The sequence below is a fragment of the Opisthorchis viverrini genome (genome assembly GCF_000715545.1).
Source record: "Opisthorchis viverrini unplaced genomic scaffold opera_v5_34, whole genome shotgun sequence".
In the NCBI taxonomy this organism is placed as follows: domain Eukaryota; kingdom Metazoa; phylum Platyhelminthes; class Trematoda; order Opisthorchiida; family Opisthorchiidae; genus Opisthorchis; species Opisthorchis viverrini.
In genome coordinates, this window is record NW_008751690.1 from 277,391 (window position 1) to 300,993 (window position 23,603).

The 23,603-nt window shown below is 42.6% G+C and overlaps 1 protein-coding gene across 1 annotated transcript; it reads right to left on the minus strand.

Annotated features, from left to right (window-relative positions):
• Positions 1-12,729: 12,729 nt before the first annotated feature.
• On the minus strand, positions 12,730-21,953 carry T265_13060 (hypothetical protein; the record flags this gene model as incomplete). Its single annotated transcript, XM_009167012.1, has 4 exons — positions 12,730-13,254; positions 17,492-17,754; positions 20,460-21,258; positions 21,548-21,953. Coding segments are annotated over 4 exons (1,992 nt in total), but the record flags the coding sequence as incomplete, so codon positions are not given.
• Positions 21,954-23,603: the final 1,650 nt, after the last annotated feature.

Consider the following 23,603-nt stretch of genomic DNA (forward strand, 5'->3'; position numbering starts at 1 on the left):
TATATGCCGAGATTCCTGTCCGGTCGGAAGCATTCTCCCGGAGCGGTCAATTTCCCTGGCTTATAGGGGATTTTGTAGTCATCTGTTCTTGATCTCTAAAATCTACTCTCCCTCAAAATGATCAAGCTAGGTCCTCTTTTATCCACCTAACAGTTTTTAGTTTGATCAAAAACGATGCTTCTAGGTGCTAAGCCGCAGTTTACATTTTGATATAATGGAAGAACACCATGGAAAACTCTCTGATATGATTGCTGTTCCCGTATCATGTTACCGTTCTACTGCCTGTGATAAACCATATTTCAGATGACCAACCTCATACAAGAAGCTTGTTAGACTCAGTTCGGATTTACGTTGACGCACGGCTAAACGAGTGGTAGACTGTGATCACGACAACATGGGCGGGAAAACCTGTAGCCTAAAGCTGTCGAACTGATCGTTAGCTATTCATCTGGTCACGCTAGACTGGTTAGATTTGAGCAGCTATGAATAACAATAAACAACAACAATTGTCTCGTTCAACCTTGACAGTGTCATCATAATCAACATCCCCAACATCATCCTTGCTTTCGTCGTCACGGTCCTGGTGATGCGGGCATTGGATACAGCAGCTAGCTAGACACGGGTACAAACCTTGGGGGAATCTGATTCGGTCTGATAAACAATAAACTACTATGTCGTTTTTTATGCCTGCGTGCTTACACGCTGCGCGCGCGCGCGTGAATAACCGGAATGTCATACACACCTGTGCATGCTGGGGAAAAATTATTTGAGCGGGCAGACCAGCGGTGTGAGCGGGGTGGGGTGAAAATGGATGAGAATGCAAGGTTGAATTAACTGTTTCAAACTAATGTTGAACCTCGATGAACGTGCGTGAGGGAAAGTCAAGTGTTTTCAGCCCAGCTGACGGTTGGGACTCACGCCGACAAGCATACCACAGGAAAAGACAAGAATATCCCGGATGATAATACTCATTTAGGCAAAAGCTTTTGGTTTGATTAACATTAGAATTGCAAACAAGAAAGACTGGTATATTTGAAATGGGATGGTGAAAGGCAAACCTGCTGAGAAGCGTGCAGTGGGACCAAAAGCCCATGATAAGACAGCGTTTACACTATCCTCGTGGCATTATTTCAACCGCAGTTTTGTTTGTACATGCCAGATGCAAAAAATCGTTCTTTTTAGATTGGCAAACCATCACAGGTGTACAAAGTTCACGCCACAATGAAAGAATGCCGGGACCAAATTAATTTTGAAGGGTATTGTATTTCGTGGTAAACCTGGGACGGTGGGTAGTACGCAAACTGTTGGTTTGTTTGCTCAGCCGCTCTTAAAGGAAGCAAGTTAACGTATCGAAATGACTTCACTGCTATGCACGAAACATTTTTGAAGCGGTTCCCAGGAGGGTTGAATATAACGTTTTACTCTGATCGATTACGTGTCCTCAAGACCATTACATTCTGGAAAAGACGGAATCGCTCCAGATTAAATGTCATCACACAGAATTTAGCAAGTCAAACTAAATGCTTAACGCTACTGGTGCCAAAACAAAGTGGTCCATTTATAACAAAATATTTTCTTGTGACGTCACAGCGAAGTGAATGGTCGTTCACAATGTATAAAAAGGACTACGTTGAAAGANGATGTGCAAAAACTGTCAATCATATGCTGTTAGACTTCTGAGGGCTTATTACATAATTAGTTGTCCAGGTGTGCTGTGACATTGCGTAAAGCAACGGCTGCGAAGGAAGTTTCCAAGCAGAGCTCCAATCCTGATAGAGCTTAGTGAACGTTTGAAGCCGTAATATCACATTAAACCGGATAAGAATTATTTCAAAATGCTTGAACAGTTTGAGCGACAACTAAAGCATATGCCCCAGGATTGGGTCTGTACACTTTAGTGACCCACACTCAGTTTTAACCAGTTGAAGCTGATCGTTTGTTAAGCACCATAAATCGGAATAGCTTGCTTCATTCCTTGTTTGTAAGTGAGTGTATGTTGGGCAACACTGGAGAGACCAACCGCGTGTTTCTAAGGTCATCCAAACAATACAGTGTCCTTACTTGTGGTGACAAACGTTCACATCTTGCCCCGGAAAAGTATCTCATCTTGTTTGTACGGAAAATCGAGGTTTCATGTACGCCCCACCAAAGCGAGTGGCCTGCTTACTCAACAAAACACGTGTATATCCTGAATTTCAAACCAATTGCATACAGGGGCGACTTCTGTGCTATATATTTGGTTGGGGTTTAACTCAAGTCACTGTCATTTGAGTCTCAGTCGAATTTCCTACTCGAAAAAATTGATGTGCCACTGCGTGGTTTTTTTCTAAAGCCAGTTGCCAAAAGCACACAAGTTGAAAGATGGACACACGTCTCATCAGCTGGAATAGACAGGTGAGGCTCCACACCGCTGTCATTTGGCGCCTCAATAAGTGAACCCCCTGTTCTGAGAACGCACACACTTTAAGTGTAATGTTTTCATTAATTGAAGCAAGGTTGCACGACCGTCAATATCTCACACACGTATTTTGTGACCGTAATATTGTTCTAATTTCTTGACAGCGGATATTATAGACTCCAGATGCGCGGGGCATCTTTGATTGACCGAAGTAAACTTAAAGGGGCAACACTCGGCTCACGAATGGATTAGGTCAGTGTTCTGAGTTGTGAGCACCCGTCAATAAATGCACCAACACAAGGCATCTTAATCCAAACAATCAGCCAAGCGGTGCTAAGTAGTAATGCACACGCTAAAGAGGGAATGAAATCAAATCAGCCTCCACCTTTCAGTTAAATCACGCAACTCATCCACTGAGTCAATCGCCTTACCGATACCCAAGCAGGTACCGTGATATTTTGACCCCTGACAACAGCCATAGTTAGCTTCCAATTTTACCACAGATCCTCAGGCTAGAATTTTCCAACCCATCAAGGACGCCCTTTATATTTGCTCTGCTAGTTCCCCACCGAATAGTCAGCCTTGGATGGGACATTGTGATCTTTCACCAAGTTAAGAAAACAGTAGTCGACCTTTGTTGATGAAGATGAGAGTGAAACTGAATGCTATTTCAAGACTTTTTATTGTCGAGTTCTGGAGCCATTTTGCACAGTGGAGGTAGCTTACACTAGATACATCACCTAGGAAGGCCACTGCATGGATGTAGGTTGCTTACTAGACTGTTGTATGCAGTGCTTTAGTTCCTAGTGAAACAAATCCGTATTGGAATAGCAAACATCAAATAGTAATTCGGTCATCCCTAATAGCAGTTACGAAGATGATGATGGTGTGCTCAGATGTTTGTGCAAGACGGAATCAAATTGAAGCCGAGTGAAGCGTTAATTTCATTGATCGACTTGAACACAAAGGAACCAAAAGAAATTATGAGAGTCAGGGAAGTCTGTCGGAGTTTGTTTTCCCATGTCTTCTTTTCCTGTTGTCTGAAAGTTTCCGCGCTTAATTCGTCTTGCAAATTATGAATCTGGAACGGGTTAGCTCATTCACTTCTTTCTGTACCCTACCAGTTTTTGGTTGCGTCATAGCTTTTGTAATGACAGGCTGGAATACGTTATGTTTATGCTACAACCGATGTGTGATTTAGGTTGAGCTTCGTTCCGCTTCTTCCCATTTCCCAGCAAAAGGGCGTTGTTGATGCTGTCGGTCTTCCAGTGTGGGTCTACGTGATCCTCCCTGTGCTTGGCTGGAGACACTGAACGATGTGCCGGCCAACAGATATCAGTGGCGTTCATATTGCCAGTTTCCATGCAGGTTGCCTGATTGAGTGTTGGAGATGCAGACACCTCGGATATTTGTCGTAAGCTAGCCAGAGGTCTCCTTCCCTTCCCCATTTCTTTCTTCTTTTCTTTATAAGGCTATGTTCAAATAAACTGACATAGTTGTAGGCCGCTGATTCACCAGTGCTCTCCTATGGTATTGCTGTCAGCAATGACTATGATTACTTTAAGAATAGTTCTGTATAATTTTTCTAAGAAATGTGTAACCAAACCAGTGGTCTTCATACATCAATGCACACTTTGCCCACTTTAACCGGTGAATACGTCGAGGATATTCTCAGCATCAGCAATAGGGTTCCCATAAACCGAATGTACTCAAAAAAACCATTGTAAGCGATTTACTGATTCTCAGTCGAGCATTTTCGATGACACATCGAACTACGGAGGTTAATTACATACGGTTGTCTAGCCTGAAGAGCACTGAAGTGAAGCTGACAAACCAAACTTTCAGTATGGTATTCCTTGTATACAGATAGTGTTGTGCCAATGTAATGACAGGTAAGGGTGTTGGCACAGTTAGATCAAAGTTACTGTCACAGCAACAGTGTAACTTTGGCTGTGGCATGCGTACCTGTTCCGGATGGAGTCGGGTGAACAAGACGAAATGTCACGCCCTCCATCCGTCTACGCCATGTTTGCACGCCGTGGTCCAGGATCGGTTTGCATTTGGGACCAGTCATGCTGAAAAGCCGAGAAGCACTGTACAGCTGTTTCATCCTTATTGGGAATCATCAGCAGTGCGCATCTCACGAAACTCCGAAGAGTTTCAAACCCGCGACCTCCGGGCTTGTAGTTTGAACACTGAACGATGAGCGGCGCTATATCCTCTCTAAGTGCGATTTAATCACACTGCTGATCAGCCACTCGTGGCCGAGCTGTTAAGTGTTCAACCTACTAGCCAGGAGGTCGTGGGTTCGAGACTCTTCGGAGTTTCGTGAGATGCGCACTGCTGATGATTCCCAGTAAGGATGACACAGCTGTACAGTGCTTCTTGGCTTTTCAGCATAGGTTGGCTTCACTTACAGGAAGAAGTCTCCACAAAAAATCCCGAATATCCTCATATTACCAACAGTATAATGAGCAATTTATCCGCGGATCCAGTCACTCAGTTACCATGAATATAATCACGGTGGACTTGCCATATTCATCGGCTAGAACCGTTTTCCAATAACTTGGAAATTCTCAAGGCATTGCCCAGTCCTAGCATTAGCAGTTTGGTCACTGTCCCAGGGTTGGTTTGTCGCAACCCCATTGTCGTTACGAATTATTAATCTTTGCAAACGTGCCAGTCGTTTCAGGAACAGACAGTGACTCCTCAGGTGACAATAAAGCAGCAAATTTGCCATCTCGCAAAAGCTCTTCACACGACAGAAGTACTTCTCAGCATGCCTCCTTAAAGGGAATTGCCCTCTAGGATTGCTCCCCTAGGTTATACAAATGAATGAGCACTACCTGCTTTCTCATATGGACAGCGTTTGTACAACCGTCTTGCGATATAGCTAGGAAATGTTCTCTGACAATTTCGAATTATCTATCCCAGCGTGAGTTTATATAACAATAAAAATTTTAAAAAATACACTCATTTGCAAATCAGTTTACCTTTCACGAGAGACTGAACCGAATCTCTCGTTTATATGAATGTACTGCACACAGGCCACCTCACGTTTCAGTTGGAATGATATTTGAGATATCGCAGAATATTTTCATGAAGGTTGCTAAAAACTCGTCAACAGCCCACGACGGGGTTCAAGTAGAACATAAGGTTGATGGAAACTCGGGAGTGCACCTATCTGATGAGTTCCAAGAAGGACGAAACCGGTTTTGGGCTGTCGACGAGTTTTCAGCAACCCTGTGAGTAGTTCCCCTCATGAAAACAATGAAAATTGTTTCATTTGTTTTAGGTAGTGGTCGTCTATAATACCCTCCAGCCAACCCTTATGTTCCATCCTCAAATAGATCTGAGATAGCAACGATGGTTTGATGATAAGTTGCTTTATGTTGTGTTATGTCACCCAGAGACCCCAAGTGCCGAATTCGAACTTAAACGGCGAATCCAGATGATCCAGCGCTTTCGTTTAATCTGCCAACACCAAGTATATATTGACTACGAATACAGATGCTCAAAAGGCTGCATGGTTAGGGTCATCGATATACTTATCTTTTGAAATGACTTAAATTGTACGAAAATGGGATCTAGTGATAACCATGTAACCGGATGACTCCGGGCCTAGCCTATTCTTTTTTACAAGTAGATTAGCTAGCATCGGATCAGGTTGAGAAAGTTTGAAATTATGCTGCGAGATAAATTGGCCAACACTAGATTTAGACAGCTCCCTCGTTCATCCACCACTGTGGAATATCTAGGTCCTATCACAACCAAAGGCAACAGCCAACTACTTTCTGGCGCTTTCTCACCGTTCTCTCAGTTAAACGTTCTACCCCATTGAAGGCTGGAGATTTTCCGCGTGATTCGACTCATGAGTTGAACTAGTTGGTCATTTATCCTTGTGTGATACTACTCTAAGGTAATAAGGCCAGTGACCTATTGTGGTGACCTTCTGCTTAGGATCGCAGATCAGCTTGTCATCGCAAAACACAGCAGACACTCTCAAGATTGTGACCAATTCCCGATAAGGATATCGTCTCTGCAAAAAACACCCAAGCATCTAGGTAGAACTTGCCGCATGATTCGGTGAAGCTTTGCTTACTTTTACTCAGTCTCAAATTTCAATAGACAACTTCACCATCGAATGGGCCCGCCTTGCAATAATACTGTGAAATTACTGAGTCATACTGGCCTGATTTTACTTTATTGTAGGATCTTGTATAGAGCCGGGATCGGGACGCGTACTGCTTTGTTGAGCCACTCCAATTTGTGTTGGTGGTGGTAGGCAAACCCCTGCTGCCATTAGCATGGAACATCTCCTCTTGTCCAGGCAGTGCGACGGACCACTATTCCTTCTGACGACGTTCGTTACCGCAGACTATGAATCTTCATTTTTTGCATGTTGAAAGAAGATGCATCACCTTTGCCGCAACCGTAAATAGTGCGTTGAGAATTGGATTGTTTTATGAACCGAGTAAGTATTCGGTTTTCTGGAGACTCTACGATTACACATACACTAGAAGTGAAGTAACGTTGCTGCACGCTTGTCTCTTTTTAGTACTTGTTGCGGAGACAGGTAGGGGGAAGCCGTACTCAAATGTCACGCACAAGGGTGCTTGTTTGGGAATGAAAGTTGGTCTTCGTTCTTGTGATGCACTTAATTAAGAATGAGAGCCCAGAATTTCTGAAGGTCTTTCGGGAATTGTAGGAGATTTTGTACCATTTTTTTATTTTTCAAGACAAGCTTATGGCTACATTTAAATAGTCCCAACACCTGTGAACTAGCTAAAATAATATGGTAATTTCGATCTTCCGTTTTGTAATTCTGCAGGCGTCATGTACCAGAACGAATGCTCTTAAGAACTCTATTCTTTTCAACCCCTCCCATTACTACTAGTTTCAAATCTCACAATTTCCAAACATCTAGCTCGTAACTAAAGAACGGCACAACGTTTCTGGTTGAATTCACTTAATCAAGTCACTTATGACTTATTGCGATGCTTATCTGCTAAACCTTTCTCGGGTTTAAACACACACAGTCGCGCGTGCTCACTCCATTTGTATTGCTACCATGGCAATTAGAAAACAGCTCTTCAACTAACACAACAATATGCTTGCTTGGTTGCTTTCGCCCGACCGACTGTTGACACTCCAATGTGCTCGTATTCGCCTAGAATTAATTTCCCTCGACCCATTCTGCGAAACTCAGCTGTCTTGGATTCTCATTCCCAGTGCAAACACGCACGCACACATAAATTCTCTAAGATGCCGTTCTAAACCATTGCTCTTAAAAAAACTGGTTTACCTGATATCACCTCTGTCAAACAATGGAATTCACAGACGATAAAGACACGCCCCGTTATTTGGTTTATCGTTCAAGTCTGGACGTGTATGGTTGGTCGACACCACCACCACCTCACCACCGAACAGACTACGGTTTCTACCCAATCCAGTGAACAGTGTTATGCTTCTTTCCAATGCCTTCGGCCTTCCTATCAAGTGAGACTGATGAAACATCGTGTGGGAATTCGAACAGCTGCAGTTTTCGCCCGCTTTTGTCAAACCTGCTCACCCCTTCTGTCTTGCTTGACCCATCGCCTCCCAATTTCTTACGCACACTTACATATGCGCGTGTGCGATTCCAAACTGCCACCATAAACGGGGATTTCAGCTTTAAACGTGCTCCACTTTGGTTGTTACTGTTGGTCTTGAGTGCTGTTCAGATGCACAAGTTGTCACCTTGCTTCCACCCATACTCCGTCTAGCTTCAGATGACCAAGTGTGTTTTGTCACATCCTTCAGTGTGTGTGGTGGGGGGAGGGATGGGTACCGCAGAGTGAATAAAGCAGTACGCAAAATACATCCATACTTCTGTGGGTCCTGTTATCTTCTGTTCCAGAGGGCGCCAGGTGGAATTGCACAATATTTTCCCTGTGAGTGAAATGATCTATTTGCCAGCAGCTGTGTTATACGGGTCTTTTACTGTTATACAGTGGAATTTTCCCACGCACGGCCCACAAGCAATAATATATGGAAGGATTTTTAAACAATAGGACAGTGATGCCTCTCAGAGGGAAATCGTCGCACCTGTTACTGAAACAGTAGAATAGATTAAATACTTGTCCGGAGTAGTACCAATCGTTGAAACCTTGTACCAGTTCGTCAGCTGAATTCTCACACAGTGTACTGTTGTTAAAATCTGAAATAGCCGAATCATAGGTGGTGTATTTTCAAAACCAATTGACTTGGTTAGCAAAATATATCGAAGTTGGTAGCTCCTTTCAGCGGCAGTCTTGTGCAAGAACAATTTATTCATGACAAGGAGCATCTTCGTTCATCTCATTTACCGGTTATTATAGAAAACCAAATTGGACTCGGTAAGTTCTACAAGTGCCAGCAAGGATGCTGTCCACTATCGACTATGGAATTAACCCGTCCACAGAGAATCAGCAAGAGCAAACCGATTTGGGAATCATACAACTACGTTTTGCAGCGACAAAGCAGCGGCAGACGCGTGAAACAACAAAATATAGCCACTTCCACATGGTCGGGAGTTTGGCTTCCGTATAGCACATTGGGATAATTGTCCAGTCGACCAGGCGCCTAAACTTGATGAGCTTTCTCGTTACACAGTGAGAAGTTTGCGACCTCTAGAACAATGTCGACTGGTTTTCGAATGCGTGAGCAACAGATACATTCAAATGAGTTCGGAATTGTTATTTTGGGGCAACTGCAGAGAATGGCAGTCATTCGCAGAGTTACATCTATGATTAGATTACCGACTGAAGTCCGAATCAAGGGTTAACGGAATCCAAAAAGACATAATCAGCACCTTTCCCATCTACCCACAACAGTCAAACTTTCCCATGGTTGTACCAAGAGAAAGATCTTTAGCTCGCAGATAAATAAGATCTATTGAGAAGTAGCCTCATTTGAAAATGAATTCGGTTTTCACGAGTGACTCAACTGAATCTCTTGTTTATGATATTCTACAAGTGACTGTGTCTCTCGTGAAGACCAAATTGATTTGCAAATGAGTGTATTTCTCGAAAAGAGTCCAATTTGGGTTCAAGTAGAACATTACGTTGACGGAAACTCGGGAGCTGCGCCTGCCTGATGAGCCCCAAGAAGGGTAAAACCGGTCGTGGGCTGTCGAAGAGTTTTCAGCAAACTTGTGAGTAGTTACCTTTAAAAAAGATATCTATTGAGCCTAACAAAAACACGTTCACCATGCTATCAGTTACGTACAGCTCTTATGCTAGTTTTGGGGTTGCTCTTTTTACCAACGAATAGCCTGAAGTTCTTTTTTTCGCCATGAATAATCGCTTCCAGGCTCATTTTATTTCCATTCCAAATATAACTGTGGCGCTGAAAGACTGCACCATTATTTCACTAACCGATGAGAAATTTATTTGCAGAAGCCTAGCCAGACTGCAATGTTTTTCGCTAACATACCCGCGAGCATGTTTGATCTAAGGGTATCACTGCCTCGTAAGATAGAATTTCCTCACTTTCCAGGGCTAAAATTTGTGCGATTCAGATAACCTCGTGCCCCCGGAGCGCTGAAATTTTCGGATATAAAATTTCAGTGGGATTGCAAGAGTTCATGTTTCCGTTTCGACGCCCACGCCTATGCAATTATCTAGTTTGACCGCCATGTGTTTGCAAAGGCATAAAACAATAAAACAGCAGGAGCGTGATTCAATCAGGGACTGTAAACTGCCTCATTTGGATTTGAGACTGCTCTCTGGGGAATGGCCACTGGCTTTTAAAAGAACGATTTTCACATATAAGTTGTGCGACACGCTCTCATCTAAACATTCTCAACCGATGGTGTAATAGGGTCCATGCAAGAATGTTGTTACAAGGGAGCATTTTTAGGTTAGTCAGTAGAATTGTACACTGATAAGTGTAGTTTGTTGCCCTGACGCCGCTATAACGACCCGAGAATTTCTTAAAAATTCTAATTCGTTATCTCAAGTTCAAATTTTACTGTGTCAAGGGCGATATTTTAACTTAATATTTCACCAAAATTTTTTTGAAAAAGTTCCAGCAGTTTCAAGCTGAGTATTGATTCAGTTCGCAACCAGTTATCAGCCTGATGAATGACATCAGTCACCAATAATCGATGATTACCGTGTATCCCTGGTGAAGACCTGAGCTACGTCTTCTGAAGGGATTCAACAAATTCGTGAGAATCACTTTCTTACCCGGAGCACAAGAAGCCATAGCTAATTCCACCCAGGATATACTGTACGGAACGTTTAGTGATCTTTTATTCAGGCCATCCGTCTGCTCTATCGTGTGTGGTCCGTCCTCCGCAAAATATAATATCATAAAGTCGCAAGAGCACAAACTTTGTGCTTTGTGTGTTTTTATTGGCAAGTCTTTTTCGGCACCAGGCGCTGGAGTGCGAACAGCAGTTAGATACAACGCCTTGTAGCAGAGCGAAAGTTAAAAAACCGTCTGCTCTATCGTGTGTGGTCCGTCCTCCGCAAAATATAATATCATAAAGTCGCAAGAGCACAAACTTTGTGCTTTGTGTGTTTTTATTGGCAAGTCTTTTTCGGCACCAGGCGCTGGAGTGCGAACAGCAGTTAGATACAACGCCTTGTAGCAGAGCGAAAAGTTAAAAAAAAAACAACGTTCACTGGAATCTGCATGGCATTAAAGGTTGAACATTTCGCTCAAGTTTGTTTGCGAACAATGGCTTAACAAGGTATCAAAATATCTAAGACTCATGAGAAACTCTACAATCCATTAACACCCAACACTTTTCAATTTGATGTGATCTCCTTGCTATGATCAAGCTCATTTTTTACAGATTGGAGAAAAAAGAATGCCTTTTTTCCCGTTATAAACGCGTCTTTATAATTCCCCTGGACCAAGAGGAAAAAAAGGGTCCCTGTGTGCAAAAAGTTTCATGTTTTTGAAAAGTTGGGCAAACTAAACGCGTGAAGACCGGGATAGCATCCATCAGAAGCGCAGGTTGGACTTTCGCAAGTTTACACCTCAAGTCGGTTTGATCTGTATGTAACTGTGTGTTTCCTAACGAACTACTTCCTGTTGAATTTAGATGACCGGAATAAATGCGTGCACTTGGTCCGACATTTGAAGAGGATGAAATGGGTAAGAGTTGACATCGCTCACTCACATTTTACTCTTATTTATGTGAAAGGGTCATAGCAGACGGCACTTTATGAATAGGAGGTTAGCGAAGAATGAAAAATCTACAAGCTCAAGAGCCCTAGCACAAAATAAGTGCAAAACGGACCCTTAATTACGGTACTAGCTCCTCGGTTCATGCAGGCATCGTGATACCTTACTATTGGTTATTCAGGACATATTAGCTACAAAAAATGAACCAACAAAGAGGAAACGTTGAAATTTGGTAGGGCGATTGACCTCTCCCGAAGGCGTCCTCTGTCTACTGGAGATCGTACACCAGTGTGTTGTTCACAAGAGTGCTTTCATGTACTTTCCCGAAATAGTAATTTTCGGAGGTTCGTCTACGTCCGGTATGGTTATTAACATAGTGATTTGAGAGAAGCCTCGGTGGAGCGCATTCCAAAGTCACGTAATCGTATTTCAGTAAAACAGGAGACAAAAATTGTTAGATGTGCGAATTTTACAGTTACTCATCGTTATCAAAGCAGCACGCAGCAGAAGATATATTGATTTATTTTTATTCAAGCAACACTACTCACAAGGCTGCTGAAACCATTTCGGCAGACGGAATAGCCGTGCCCATGCACGCCTGACAGTTATGAAGCTCATACGATGTCCAGAGTAACCTGAGCCTTACACCGAGTTTTTAATGGACAATTTGGTGTGTAAGTTAAGGCCTCCAGACCAAATTTGCATCTGTATGGACGGAGGAACCCACGATCAGTTCACATAGCTATTCGAATAGGTGTTTAACCCTTCGGACAAAAGTTTGCTTGATTTATAATAGGTATTATTTGACATCTAACAAATCATTCTTCCACCATGCAACCCTTTGTACTCGGATGTTTCGACACTTTGCCGGAAGTTTCTCTACATTTCTTGTGCGTCTTCTCCACATCAGTACCAATAACGCATATTTTTACAATGAGATAATTCAGCATGTATGCATAAGTAAAGTGAAACCATCAACTGATGAGAATTACCTATGCGTTCGAATTCATCATACAGATATCGATCGAAATCATAATGTAAAGTCAAAATAAATTTCGTTTGTTGAGGTAATAAAGTTCAAACTAGTTCTTTCTTAGACACTCGTAGCTATCGGCAGCTGCTTTTGACTGAGTTGAGATCTCAAGTGGTTGGGGCGGGGTGGGCAATTCATTAAGTGCTTTCGGTTCTCAAGAGAAGTGCGACTGAATAAAGCAGTGGTTTTTCCAACTCTGAGACCTTTGTTTTCGAAATATTGTCCGTCGTACTAAGATTGCTGTGAAGGGGGGAAGTAACCTCAGATGGACGTCCACTTTGTTTGCGCTGGTTAGTAAAATTTTCTGAATCAATCTGTGGATTGCTCGGTGCTTCAGGCTTTTCGGACTGGCTGCCTAACGACTTCGTGGTGAGCGGCACTGGCATGTCTTCAGGGCTATTCGCTGTCCGCGTTCCATTTATGTCCACCTGACTCAAAAAGGACTTCTGGTTTTCCTCTTCATTTAAGGCAAAATTGTGGACTTTTTCATCCGCTTCATGTTGTGTTTCAACATGACGGCGTAAATCGACCTTGCGTTGGAAAGCACGCATGCAGTGGAGACAAGAAAACGGCTTGAACCCAGTGTGTTTCCTGGAATGGGTGATTAGGTTTGAGGATTGACTGAAAGCCTTTCCACATTGCAGACAGACATAGGGTTTCTCACCTAGAAAAGATGAAATCTTGGGTAAGTGAGACATATATAAAAAATGCGATGAAACAAGCAGTCTGGTCATATAATGTAACCCAAAGTTACAAGGATTTCGGTTGAGGACTAGAAAAAAACTATTCGACCTCAGCTAACCCTACATTCAACCATAGCAGAGAGTTACTTCTCAGAAATAAACCGCACAGCACCTGGATAAAATCCTTAATTTTACCACTGGTTATAAGTACATAACTGCCAAAGACTTATACATACGTGCATGCAGATGATCGACTAGCACCGGAAATAGATCTGCTGGTTGATCCGCTGGACACTTGCCCAGAGAAGTCAAGCCATGAACAGTGCCCGGAGTCGAATATGACGGTACGTGGAGACCCGGAAAGGAGGTCAGCCGGGCAACAAACATAGGACGGTTGTGGACCACCAGGCGGCTTAAGCAAAACGACATAACATCGAACAAAAGTATTGCTCCTTTGATTTTAGCCAGCTGGCTTCATTCGTTATTCCATTCATATTGCAGAAGGACTCCGTGCCTATCCAATTAATTGTCCCCGTATTATTTCCTCAGTGGAGCTCATTATCACAACGCTCCAGTTTAAATGTAGAAACGTATAAAGTTTGCTATTAGAATCAAGCACGTGCTAATTAGATATGTGAATAAGGTTACTTCAACCAGCTTTCGTGGTGGTTCACAACGAGTAAATCGGGTGACCGATGAGTCCAATGCTGTTCTGGGCTGTGAACCCGCAGGCTGCACAGACTCAGGTGACTGTTGTTCAAGTCAACACGATGCCACAGTTCTACTGACATGCTTGTGTTCATGAAAAATGCACGGATAACATTTCGTCAGAATATGTTGGATCTTTCCGATATATGAGTCCTGAAATTACGAAGTTACGCAGAACCTGTCGCGATGGCAGAATCCTGGTCATCTTCAGGTTCAAATACCGTTCTTTACATGGCGTTAAATGAAGTCCAACGTAATGTGATAATCGGTTCAGTATAGCCGGTTGTGCATCGAAAAGCAGCCGACTTCATTAGCCTTGTTTGCTCTAGGAACTCAGTGGACGGAATACAAGCCAACCAATGGATACAATGGATCTTGCGCAGTCAGTAAAAGTGAAGGACTTTGGCATTCTAAATTCCAGTAGGTATAGCGTCCAATTGTGGTTTTCATGTACTGGTGAAAACGACACAACAGCTCCTTAGACCACAAACTCAGCGCTCACGTGCAGTTTAGGGCTGTTCTAAACGTTTCCGCGCAAACAGCCGAATACAGAGCCCGTTCTGGTAATCCGACAATGGGGTTTAGCACCGACTGCAAAGTTTCTAGCCTGGATACCCCTGAGGTGGAGGTGCTGTTCACAACACCGTGTCATGGCCTCTAGTTTGAATGTAGGTTGTCTGCTGTTGCAAACCTCAAACACCTTATAAGTGACAGATGTTTGTGGTCATTCAGAATGTGATGTTTTGGAAGCGTTGTTGTGACTTTTCGTGGCATCCCCGCAACTGAATCTCATCCACGAAAAGCACAGTATAGATCATTGTCGCATTCATGGGGTATCACACATGGAAGAGTTTACCCTCTATAAGATAGTGCACGAATTTGCTATTACTTTTACTGCGAGTTGCTGAATCCACACTGTTGTTCATGTGCATCTTCTTCCATTGCATCATCATTCATCCAGTTGAACAGGCAACCTGCCAGGATTCTGCCTGCATTACAGAGAAGAGTAGTTTATTGACTGACGCCAAATTCTCTTCCCTTTATGCAACCATATGGTTTTGATGTGGAGCTTTTCGGCTTTCCAGACATTGTAACTCAGATGGAAAACTGTCAGAACATGTGCCCCCCAATACTTCACTTTGAACATTTCGGCAAATAATCGGTCTTCTCCGGCAGCCTTTCCGTTTCGCAGTTTGACTATCGCCAGTCAAAGTTTAGCCTTCATAGCTACACCTCCGTAAAAGGGGGAAGTAAATTTGCAAGATATAGGGACCCAGGTTTGACAGGTTAATTGATGTGGGTACACATACTGACAGCTCGAGTGTCAGCGCACACGTCATTGTCTCATTCCAATATTATTCCGTTCAAATGATCAGATGCTACAAAGCGGTTTTCATGGTTTCGTCAACTGTCATGTTGGGTACCAGGTCAATAGAATGAACAGCAAGCTTCCTTTGATCCTTCTTGGATGAGCAACTGGAGTGAGATCAAAACAGCTGGGCGCTTGGAGCTGGAATCAGTTGACCAGAAGATCAATGGTTCGAACTCAAACTCTGCAGCGCAACTTCTCATATCTTTGGGTCCCGTGGCAGTTGACCACTACGAGGATGTTATTGCTGAGCGATTACATTATGATTGTAACTGAATTCTACCGAAGACAGCGCTTCGTCAGCAATGGTCTGCCGCTGCCTTTCCTATTAAGACAGGCTATAATGATCCATATCCTGAATCTGACATGCGTGTCTTCGCGTTGACAGTTAGCTCGTAAATAGCCTTGTATTTTCGGGTTGCACAAGAAGCGAGTATTCATCGGTTTATCCCTTCCAACTTACAGACCACACTGAATCTCCAAAGTTGAAACTACGAACACTTGAATTATCTTTGAGGTTCTTAAGTCTTGGGGCCACAACGTCTGGTGACGCCAAACAAATCAAACCTGGTCGTATGTTCATATTTCTAAATGTCAGTTATATGTACTCGGAAATATGCAGTAACCATCCTCGATCTGCCGAGATATGATACCGAATGTTTGCTACGACTATGTTGAGGTTGGCTGGGTCGCCCCTGTGAGTGACAATACTGTTGCCGGTAACAATTTCCGCCAATTTATTTACATGTGTGGATTCTGTGTTGGCAAAAACGGTTCAACTGCCATTTCTTGCGAAAGCGGTAAGCGGGTATTGATTTTAAATTCAGTGATATACATTGATTTTATTCCGAGGGAGCATTTCTGCTAGTGCATATAACAAGAACGACAGTTCGCGTGGATTGTTGCATCGTTGCTGCGTCTTGTTTCAGGTTTAGCAGCTGTTACCACGACGTCTTGAGACATTTTATATGAACGGAAGACTAAATTCTCTTTGTTGGAGCAATTCCATGCCTCTGAATTAGTCATCGGCCATACTGCGAAAGCTAGTCAGAATATTTGACGACACCAGTATTTCTCTCATATTCAAACAACAAAGATTGCTCACAAAACGTTTATGGCAAGGTTTAAGTATTTTCCTCAAAGTTCGAGTCTCTGATGTGTTTCGGCAAAATAAATCCACAGATGGTGCCCAGCATTTGCAGCATCAATCTAACTTTTTTGTCATCCAGAGTACCTCCAGCTCCATACTCGAGAGACTTCCAGAATTGTGGTACCAATGTTCTAATATCCGACCAGCCGTGGCATTAAAAATGAAACTTGTTGATTTGCCAAACCGTAAATTCTTGATTCGATTCATTTCCCCTCTTCCTAATCCAGTTGTCGCGGTGTATGATTTTCGCGTCGAAATTTCAACACTTTTAACCTGAGACAGTCCAAACACGTTCTGTTGAAACTGGAGGAGTGACTTCATTGACTCTAACGAAATAATTATGTTAGGGCTCGGTTGTAGGCGTCAATTCTGACGTTTATTTAGTTAGCGGGTTTCCCTGTTAATTGCACTGCTCGTTCGCGATTGTCCCAGCTCATGCCCACAAAGGGAAGAAATCTCCATGGGGTCGACACCGGACTCGTAGTGATCAGACATCCCAGGACGTGTCGGCACATACTCGTTAACTGGACACTTAAGAACAGCCATACAAAGTTGTCCGATCACACCTGCTGTCCGGTTGTTGAAATCAGTCAGGTCATTTACGGCCGACCTTCTAGCTTCTTCTGACTGAAAGTTGCTTGCTGCTTCCACCAACAAAACGTGACCACTAAGTTCACACCTTCGCCGGTGAGCTGCTGGTGTTGTTCCCTATCAGCAACGAGGTATCGAAGGGGGAACAAGAGAGCTGCAGTGCTTTCCCGAAGGATTAACTTTCTCCATGGATAGTATAAAAACATCATTTTAGGATACGGATTGGCTGTAGCCGAGTAAAAGTGATTTTCAGGAAATAGCGAATTCGTGGGTGGTGTTTGAATAATGGCTGCAAGTAACTGACTCTTCTCACAGCATTTAAACATTGGAGTACGTTTTAAATGAACTTGAGCGCACCGTAAGTGTGCTTATTCGAACCAGAAATCTACACACTACTTACCTGTGTGAGTATAGGTGTGCTTTTTCATGTCGGATTTCTGGTGGAACCTTTTCCCACAATATTGACAAGGATACGGTCTAGTATCGCTGTGAATAAGTAGATGAGTGCTCAACGTAGATGACCGCTTGAAGGTTTTCCCGCATTCATGACACTGAAAATGTCGATCTGGACAATGGATCACTTCGTGCTGGTAGAGATTGATGGCGTGTCCAAAACTCTTCTGACAAAGCTGGCACTCAAAAGGGCGTTTACTTGCGTGCGTTCTACAGAACAAAATCACATATTAAATAAGTATACCCCGATTAGTCAACAATACGTTTCACGCATACATTGGAATGTACGTTGAATTCTACTGTTGGTGGTAAAGCTGTTGGGAATACCCAGAGTAGTTACAATTGTTCTTAAATATTTTTGTGTTGCGGACTAAGCAAACTACCATTCGATGTGAAAAACCAGAGTGAACGATTCTTATTCATCCTAAGCTTGTCAAAGGATTAAAAGGTCAGTTTTAGTCTTGATTTTGGAAACCATCCAATAATAGTCTAAATTGTTTTTGTGAACAATGGACCAGATGTGGGAATCTTTGGCCGTAAAGCACTGGTGAATTAGGATTTGCACTTCTCCCTGCATAGTTGTTTTTTGGGTACTCGTGTGAGCTTTTCGATGTAACTGGTCGGACAAGACCTCAATCGTTTTATACGTGGGCCACCTGAGATTACCTCGAAATGTTTTCCTAACTTCCCCGCATGTCATGTTTGGAAGTCACTATTTTGACATGGAGTAAATCTCTGACATTATTTGATAAGTCAAATAAAATTGGGTCAAGCACATGGGAATTAGCAGCCTGAAGCAATACAATCCAATAACTGTCATGTTGTACAACAGTATGCAGTAATGTGTCAAGTCTCTATACGTCACCTCGTCTTTCCCATGAACAGCGCTGGCAATAATCGTACTTTGACGTGCGTCATCTCATCATCTTACTTTTCTTGTCAGATCACTAATGAACTTTTATTTTTACCTTGTCACTTTAAGTTAATTTATTTCGGAGCTGAAAAATATTTTGTTTCAGAGACTGTTCGAATACAGCTTCACTGCACCAGAATGACTGGAAAAGATAGATAAATCGTTCAGAAAGTGTAACTGGTCAGGAATTTAAAAATTCCTAATTTTACCTTCATTTTTTTCTGTCGTAGCTGTCGTTGGGATCAATACATTTTTTGGTTTTAGTGCATAATAAAAAAAACAAAAGCGCATATTCTGCAGAACTTAGTTTGTAACGTCATATTTGAATGCATACCCGTACGTGTGTATTGTGGGAATTGCCAAAAAACTATCTATAGATGTTACATGTATGCACAGCAATTTAGCTGCCCACTAAGTGTTCAGTCTGTCCCATTTTGGACTCGATATTGCAGCGAATACCCAAGTCTCCGTGACTGAAAGCCACCAGAGGTGATAAGGGTGATGGAAATGAAAATACATTGCATAGACAGTAAAATCCAAGCGACCGAAAAGTATCAAGTCACCCCAACTATACGCTGAGATGTAAGTTTCCGGAATGTGAACACTGTTCTAGCGAGCACACGACAGTGTTCCCCTTTAGGTATGTTGTACCACCAACTAGAATGAAAGCCAACCCCTCGAGAATCTTACGGTCTAAGTTGGTCTGTCTTTGGGGAAAAGTGCATTAAACTGCTCAATCAGTGATACAATTTTTGGAATTTCGTACTGATTTTCGTGGTCTCCGAGTTGCAAAAATAACCATTTTGAGTGCACTAAATCTAACTAAAATTTCGAGAACGCATTGGACAAAAGCTGAACATTTTCCAGAACCGAAGATCTTGTTCACGTGTTTTGTATGAACTTAAATGCACTTGTATGATTACGGTATCGCTAAAGTTAACTAAAAGCCGGTAACACCGGACTTTTTGCCAAAGCAAAACAAAAACGACTGGCCGTTGTTGGCATGTTTTCATCTCGTTATGAAACAGAGGATTCGAAAGAATTTCAACAAACATTATCTTGGAGAAGTAACTATCCAAAAACGAACTAACTACAGACGTACACCGCTACAGAGTAGTCACCTCAGCAGGCCCATGTGGTTGAACTTACTTAGGAGGCACAGTAGCAGCTTCGAATGTATTTCTGATTAGTAAAGCACACACGATAGATGTACGAAGTGATCAACTCACCATCATCATAACCTCTCCCCTCTAATGAGCTCAACTGAATTCCACCTTGATGGTATGATATTATATCTTCCAAAGAGTGCTAAATTACATCAGCTTCCGAAAAGTGCAGTCCTTTCCTTCAAGAACAGTACACCTAGAGTAATTTTTTGTAAGGGGTCCATCTTTGAGTTGATCATTAACACTGCTCCTGTAACCACTACTGCTGAAAAGAATTATCCTTATGAGCACAGAACCAACCGATTGATCAAACCAGTGGCGATGTGGCCGCAAGCCTGTTGGTCCTAACCTCCTCGTAAACTGGATTGCGCGACATGGTAGCAGTTTTACCTGAGTGAATTTCAACTCAATTCTCAGATTATATTTTAGATCCACACACCAATCCCTTTACCGTGCATTTTCCTCCATTCATTCTGATACCAAACAAATGCCACTGTACTGTATTTATTGGATTGTTTTCAAAAGGTAATTCTGGCTGTTTCGCTTCAAAAGTTCAATCTTTTTCTGCCTCCCAAGAGTATGACGAGTAATTCCCTTTCAACCGTGAGACATTTGGGCGTACAAAAGGCGTTATTAGTGTTACGAGTAGACACAGTGGATCAAAATAAATTAGAAAAGGTTTGAAATTCTTTCCAAATCGGTCCAACATTTGCCTGAACTATACTTATGTTGCCAAACAGTAGCGAGAAGAACTCAGTGAAAGTAGGTAGTCGACCTTTCATTTCGTACAACTAGTTGATACCAAAACTTGAGAGATGAAGCCTGTGATAACTTACCTTCTGACATGTACTTCCAGTCCATGAGAGGTGGCAAAGTACTTAGTACAACTGTTACATTTGAATACTTCATTCGTCCCCTCCTTGAGGTCTGATAATGCCAGATCAACCTCCTCGGTGGAACTTGTGTTTGATCCAGACGAACTGCGAAGTTGTGTGTGCACCATTACTGGACTCATGTTTGTTGACCGCATCGGTCGTGAGGAAATTTGTGGTAGCATTCGCAGCCATGGATCATTAGGATACTGCATTGGTTGGCTGAGTAACCTAAAATATTCCAGCGCCGCTGTTATATAATTCCGACTGGTTGTGAGCATTTCGCCTTCGTATGTGGGCTGATCCGATGTCTTCGCCAAAGCTTCCCCTACTTTGGCTGGGTACTTTGTTTGCGAAAGCAACTTTGCACTTTGGACTGGAGAAACTGTGCAGGATATGGCTTCGGGTAGATGCCCAATAGGTCTCTGGAATCCTGAAAATTGAAGAGGCATCAAACTCTCATTTACGGGACATTCCTGTTTAGTGTACTGAAGGGGATGCTCAGATTGTGAACCAGAATTCATAGGAAGCTGATTCCAAGGTGTTGTGGGTGAGGCAGTAACAGGTACTGAAAATCCGGCCGCTGAAGTTTTTGTTTGAAGAACGGAAGCTATTGCTTGTAGTGCTGTGTTGCTTGAAAGCATAAGGTCCATGCTAGTAGCTCCAACTCTTCGTCGCGCCTGGAGCCGTTTTTTGGTCCGAATATTGCGATGATTCTCAAACAACGCGTCGGAATTCCTCTTGGAGCGCGCATCTTGGGGGACTGTCAGAAAAATGAGAACGATGTTCAGTCAAAGTTGGTGTAGAACTGCTTCAACAACCAAATGGTAGCTTAAGGGAACCTGTTTATAATTTGTTCATTTGCAGTATGGTCGCATTTCATTCCATCATAAAATTAGGTTTTATGAATTACAAACAATTTTATGAATAGAATCAAGCAATGGAGTGTAAAACCGCGCCCTGGTGCAATCAATCTGCTAGAGGAGTTAGCCAAGTATGGTAAGTGAGCAAAAACAACCGACTGCTGAATTGAAGAGCTCGCAAATACCTACCTGTGTCACTTGTGATAAGCCCTCGATATTCATCGTGACCCCGGTCAATAAGTGATCCTGAGGTTCCAGCAGAACCAGAGGAAACAGCATCTTGGGGGATCACTCCTGGATTTTGTGGGAAAATAAGTCCGTTTTGAAAGTGCATCATAGTCATCGATAGTGTGGATGGGTGAGAAGATGAAAGCGAGGTTGGTAGAAGGTTTAGCGAACCTGTCTGAATGCCTTCACACCGCTTCTGGTTAAGAATGCCACTGCGGTTGTCAATGGTAGTCAGTGGAGCCACTGGAAAGGTATTGCATACGGATGAAACACTCGTGTGGATATTGGAACACCAGGAATAAGGTTGAGGAAGTGCAGGCTGCTCAAAGGCTCTGGTGTTGCTCAGGTTAATAAAGGACGCCAGCATCTGTTGTTTTGCCAAAGCAACTTCTTTGTCCAGATGTTGCTTAATTCCTGCAAGTTAGACAAGGAAATTAGGTGTTTCGGTGATGCACGCATAATAAAGACAATGTCGAAACACTAGATGGAAAAAACATTTCATTGTTTTCCCGAGTCATACTGGGGAAATAGCTTCCTTTGTCAGGTGTGTCGGCTCAGCCACCATTCAAACGAACTGCTCTAGGTTAGTTAAATACTAAACAGCGTCAAATGGCCACTCGGTGTGCCGGCTGTTTACTAAACTATTCCTCTCTCCATATACCTTTAGGAAGTGGAATCTGTCTTATGGAGATTCCTAGGCAACATTCTGCTGCAGTGGAGCAACCAACTAGTAGGTGCTGTAGGTCCTCTTAGATCTAACGATGTGATCAAAATAACGGCGGCAAATATGGTTTTTGAACAAAACAAACACTGATTGGTCAGTCGGCTCAGAGAGTCCGAACTGCTTTATGTGTGCAGACAGTCAGTATGTAGCAGACATTGTGAACAGAATAAAACATGGTACTTCGTTCGAACCAACATCTCACATATGCAAAAATAGTGAAAGTATGCTCTGTGCGCGTTGAGGCTAGAGGAGTAAGGTAAACAATTAAAACTAATCGCATGGTCAGGCATGGTCATTTTAATTCTTTGTTTGAACAGAGAGAGCTTTCCGATATCATCTGCCGATTCAATCTATGGCTTTAGTCAAAACGTTACTCAGTCCTTTTGAAAGAAGGAGTAAATGACCACTTCAGAAGCACTTCGAAGGAGACCCTTTTGAGTTGAAACCAGGAACTAGGTTTGAGGACATCATTTCTGTGAGAACTGTTGTTTTCTGCGTGAAACCAGGCGGATGTCCAGTACATAGAAGAAAACAAACTTGGTCATAAAATGTGACATCATTTTTCTATACTTCCTTGGAAAAATAAATGCTGCGCACCGCTCCTACAAGAAGAACCAAGTAAAGAAAACCCATCTTAAGGGTCGTGATATTTGTGTTAGGAATTCAGTTTTGATTGTAAATGCCTTCCGGGAACAGCAATTTGAGAAGCCAAAAATTCCCAGCTTTTGAAATCGCTCATCCTTACTAGTCATCGATTTAGACGTGAGGCTCTGCTGTCACGTAAGATGACTGTACTTATTGATGTGCCAGTGTTGCATTGGTAGGTTATATAAGCTCAGCTTCGATATGGGGAAAATTTATTGAAACTTGAAACAACCTTACAGGATTACAGTGTATGGACAAATGATGATGAGTATTATTCACAACATGAAATATATAGTACAGAAAACAAGTATATATTTGTCGACGGGTTAGTAGAGTAGCATTATAGCCTGTCCTGGACAGGTTTTTGAGAAAAACTAGTGTCATTCGTAGGGATTCTGCTCAGGTCTTCTGCGGTCCTGTTGCATCACTTCCAACCGTTCGTCATCACCCGTAACCTCTGCGAGTCAACTGGAAACTGACTATAAAGTTTGAAAGCTACCATGTGAGTTTTGGGCAACTTACAATGGAAAATCAAAAGGCATTGTGGGACCAAATCTATTTTGGAAATCACCATAAGTGCATAAATTGGAGCGCTTAGATGGGGTTAGAACAAGTATATATATATATATATATATATATATATATATA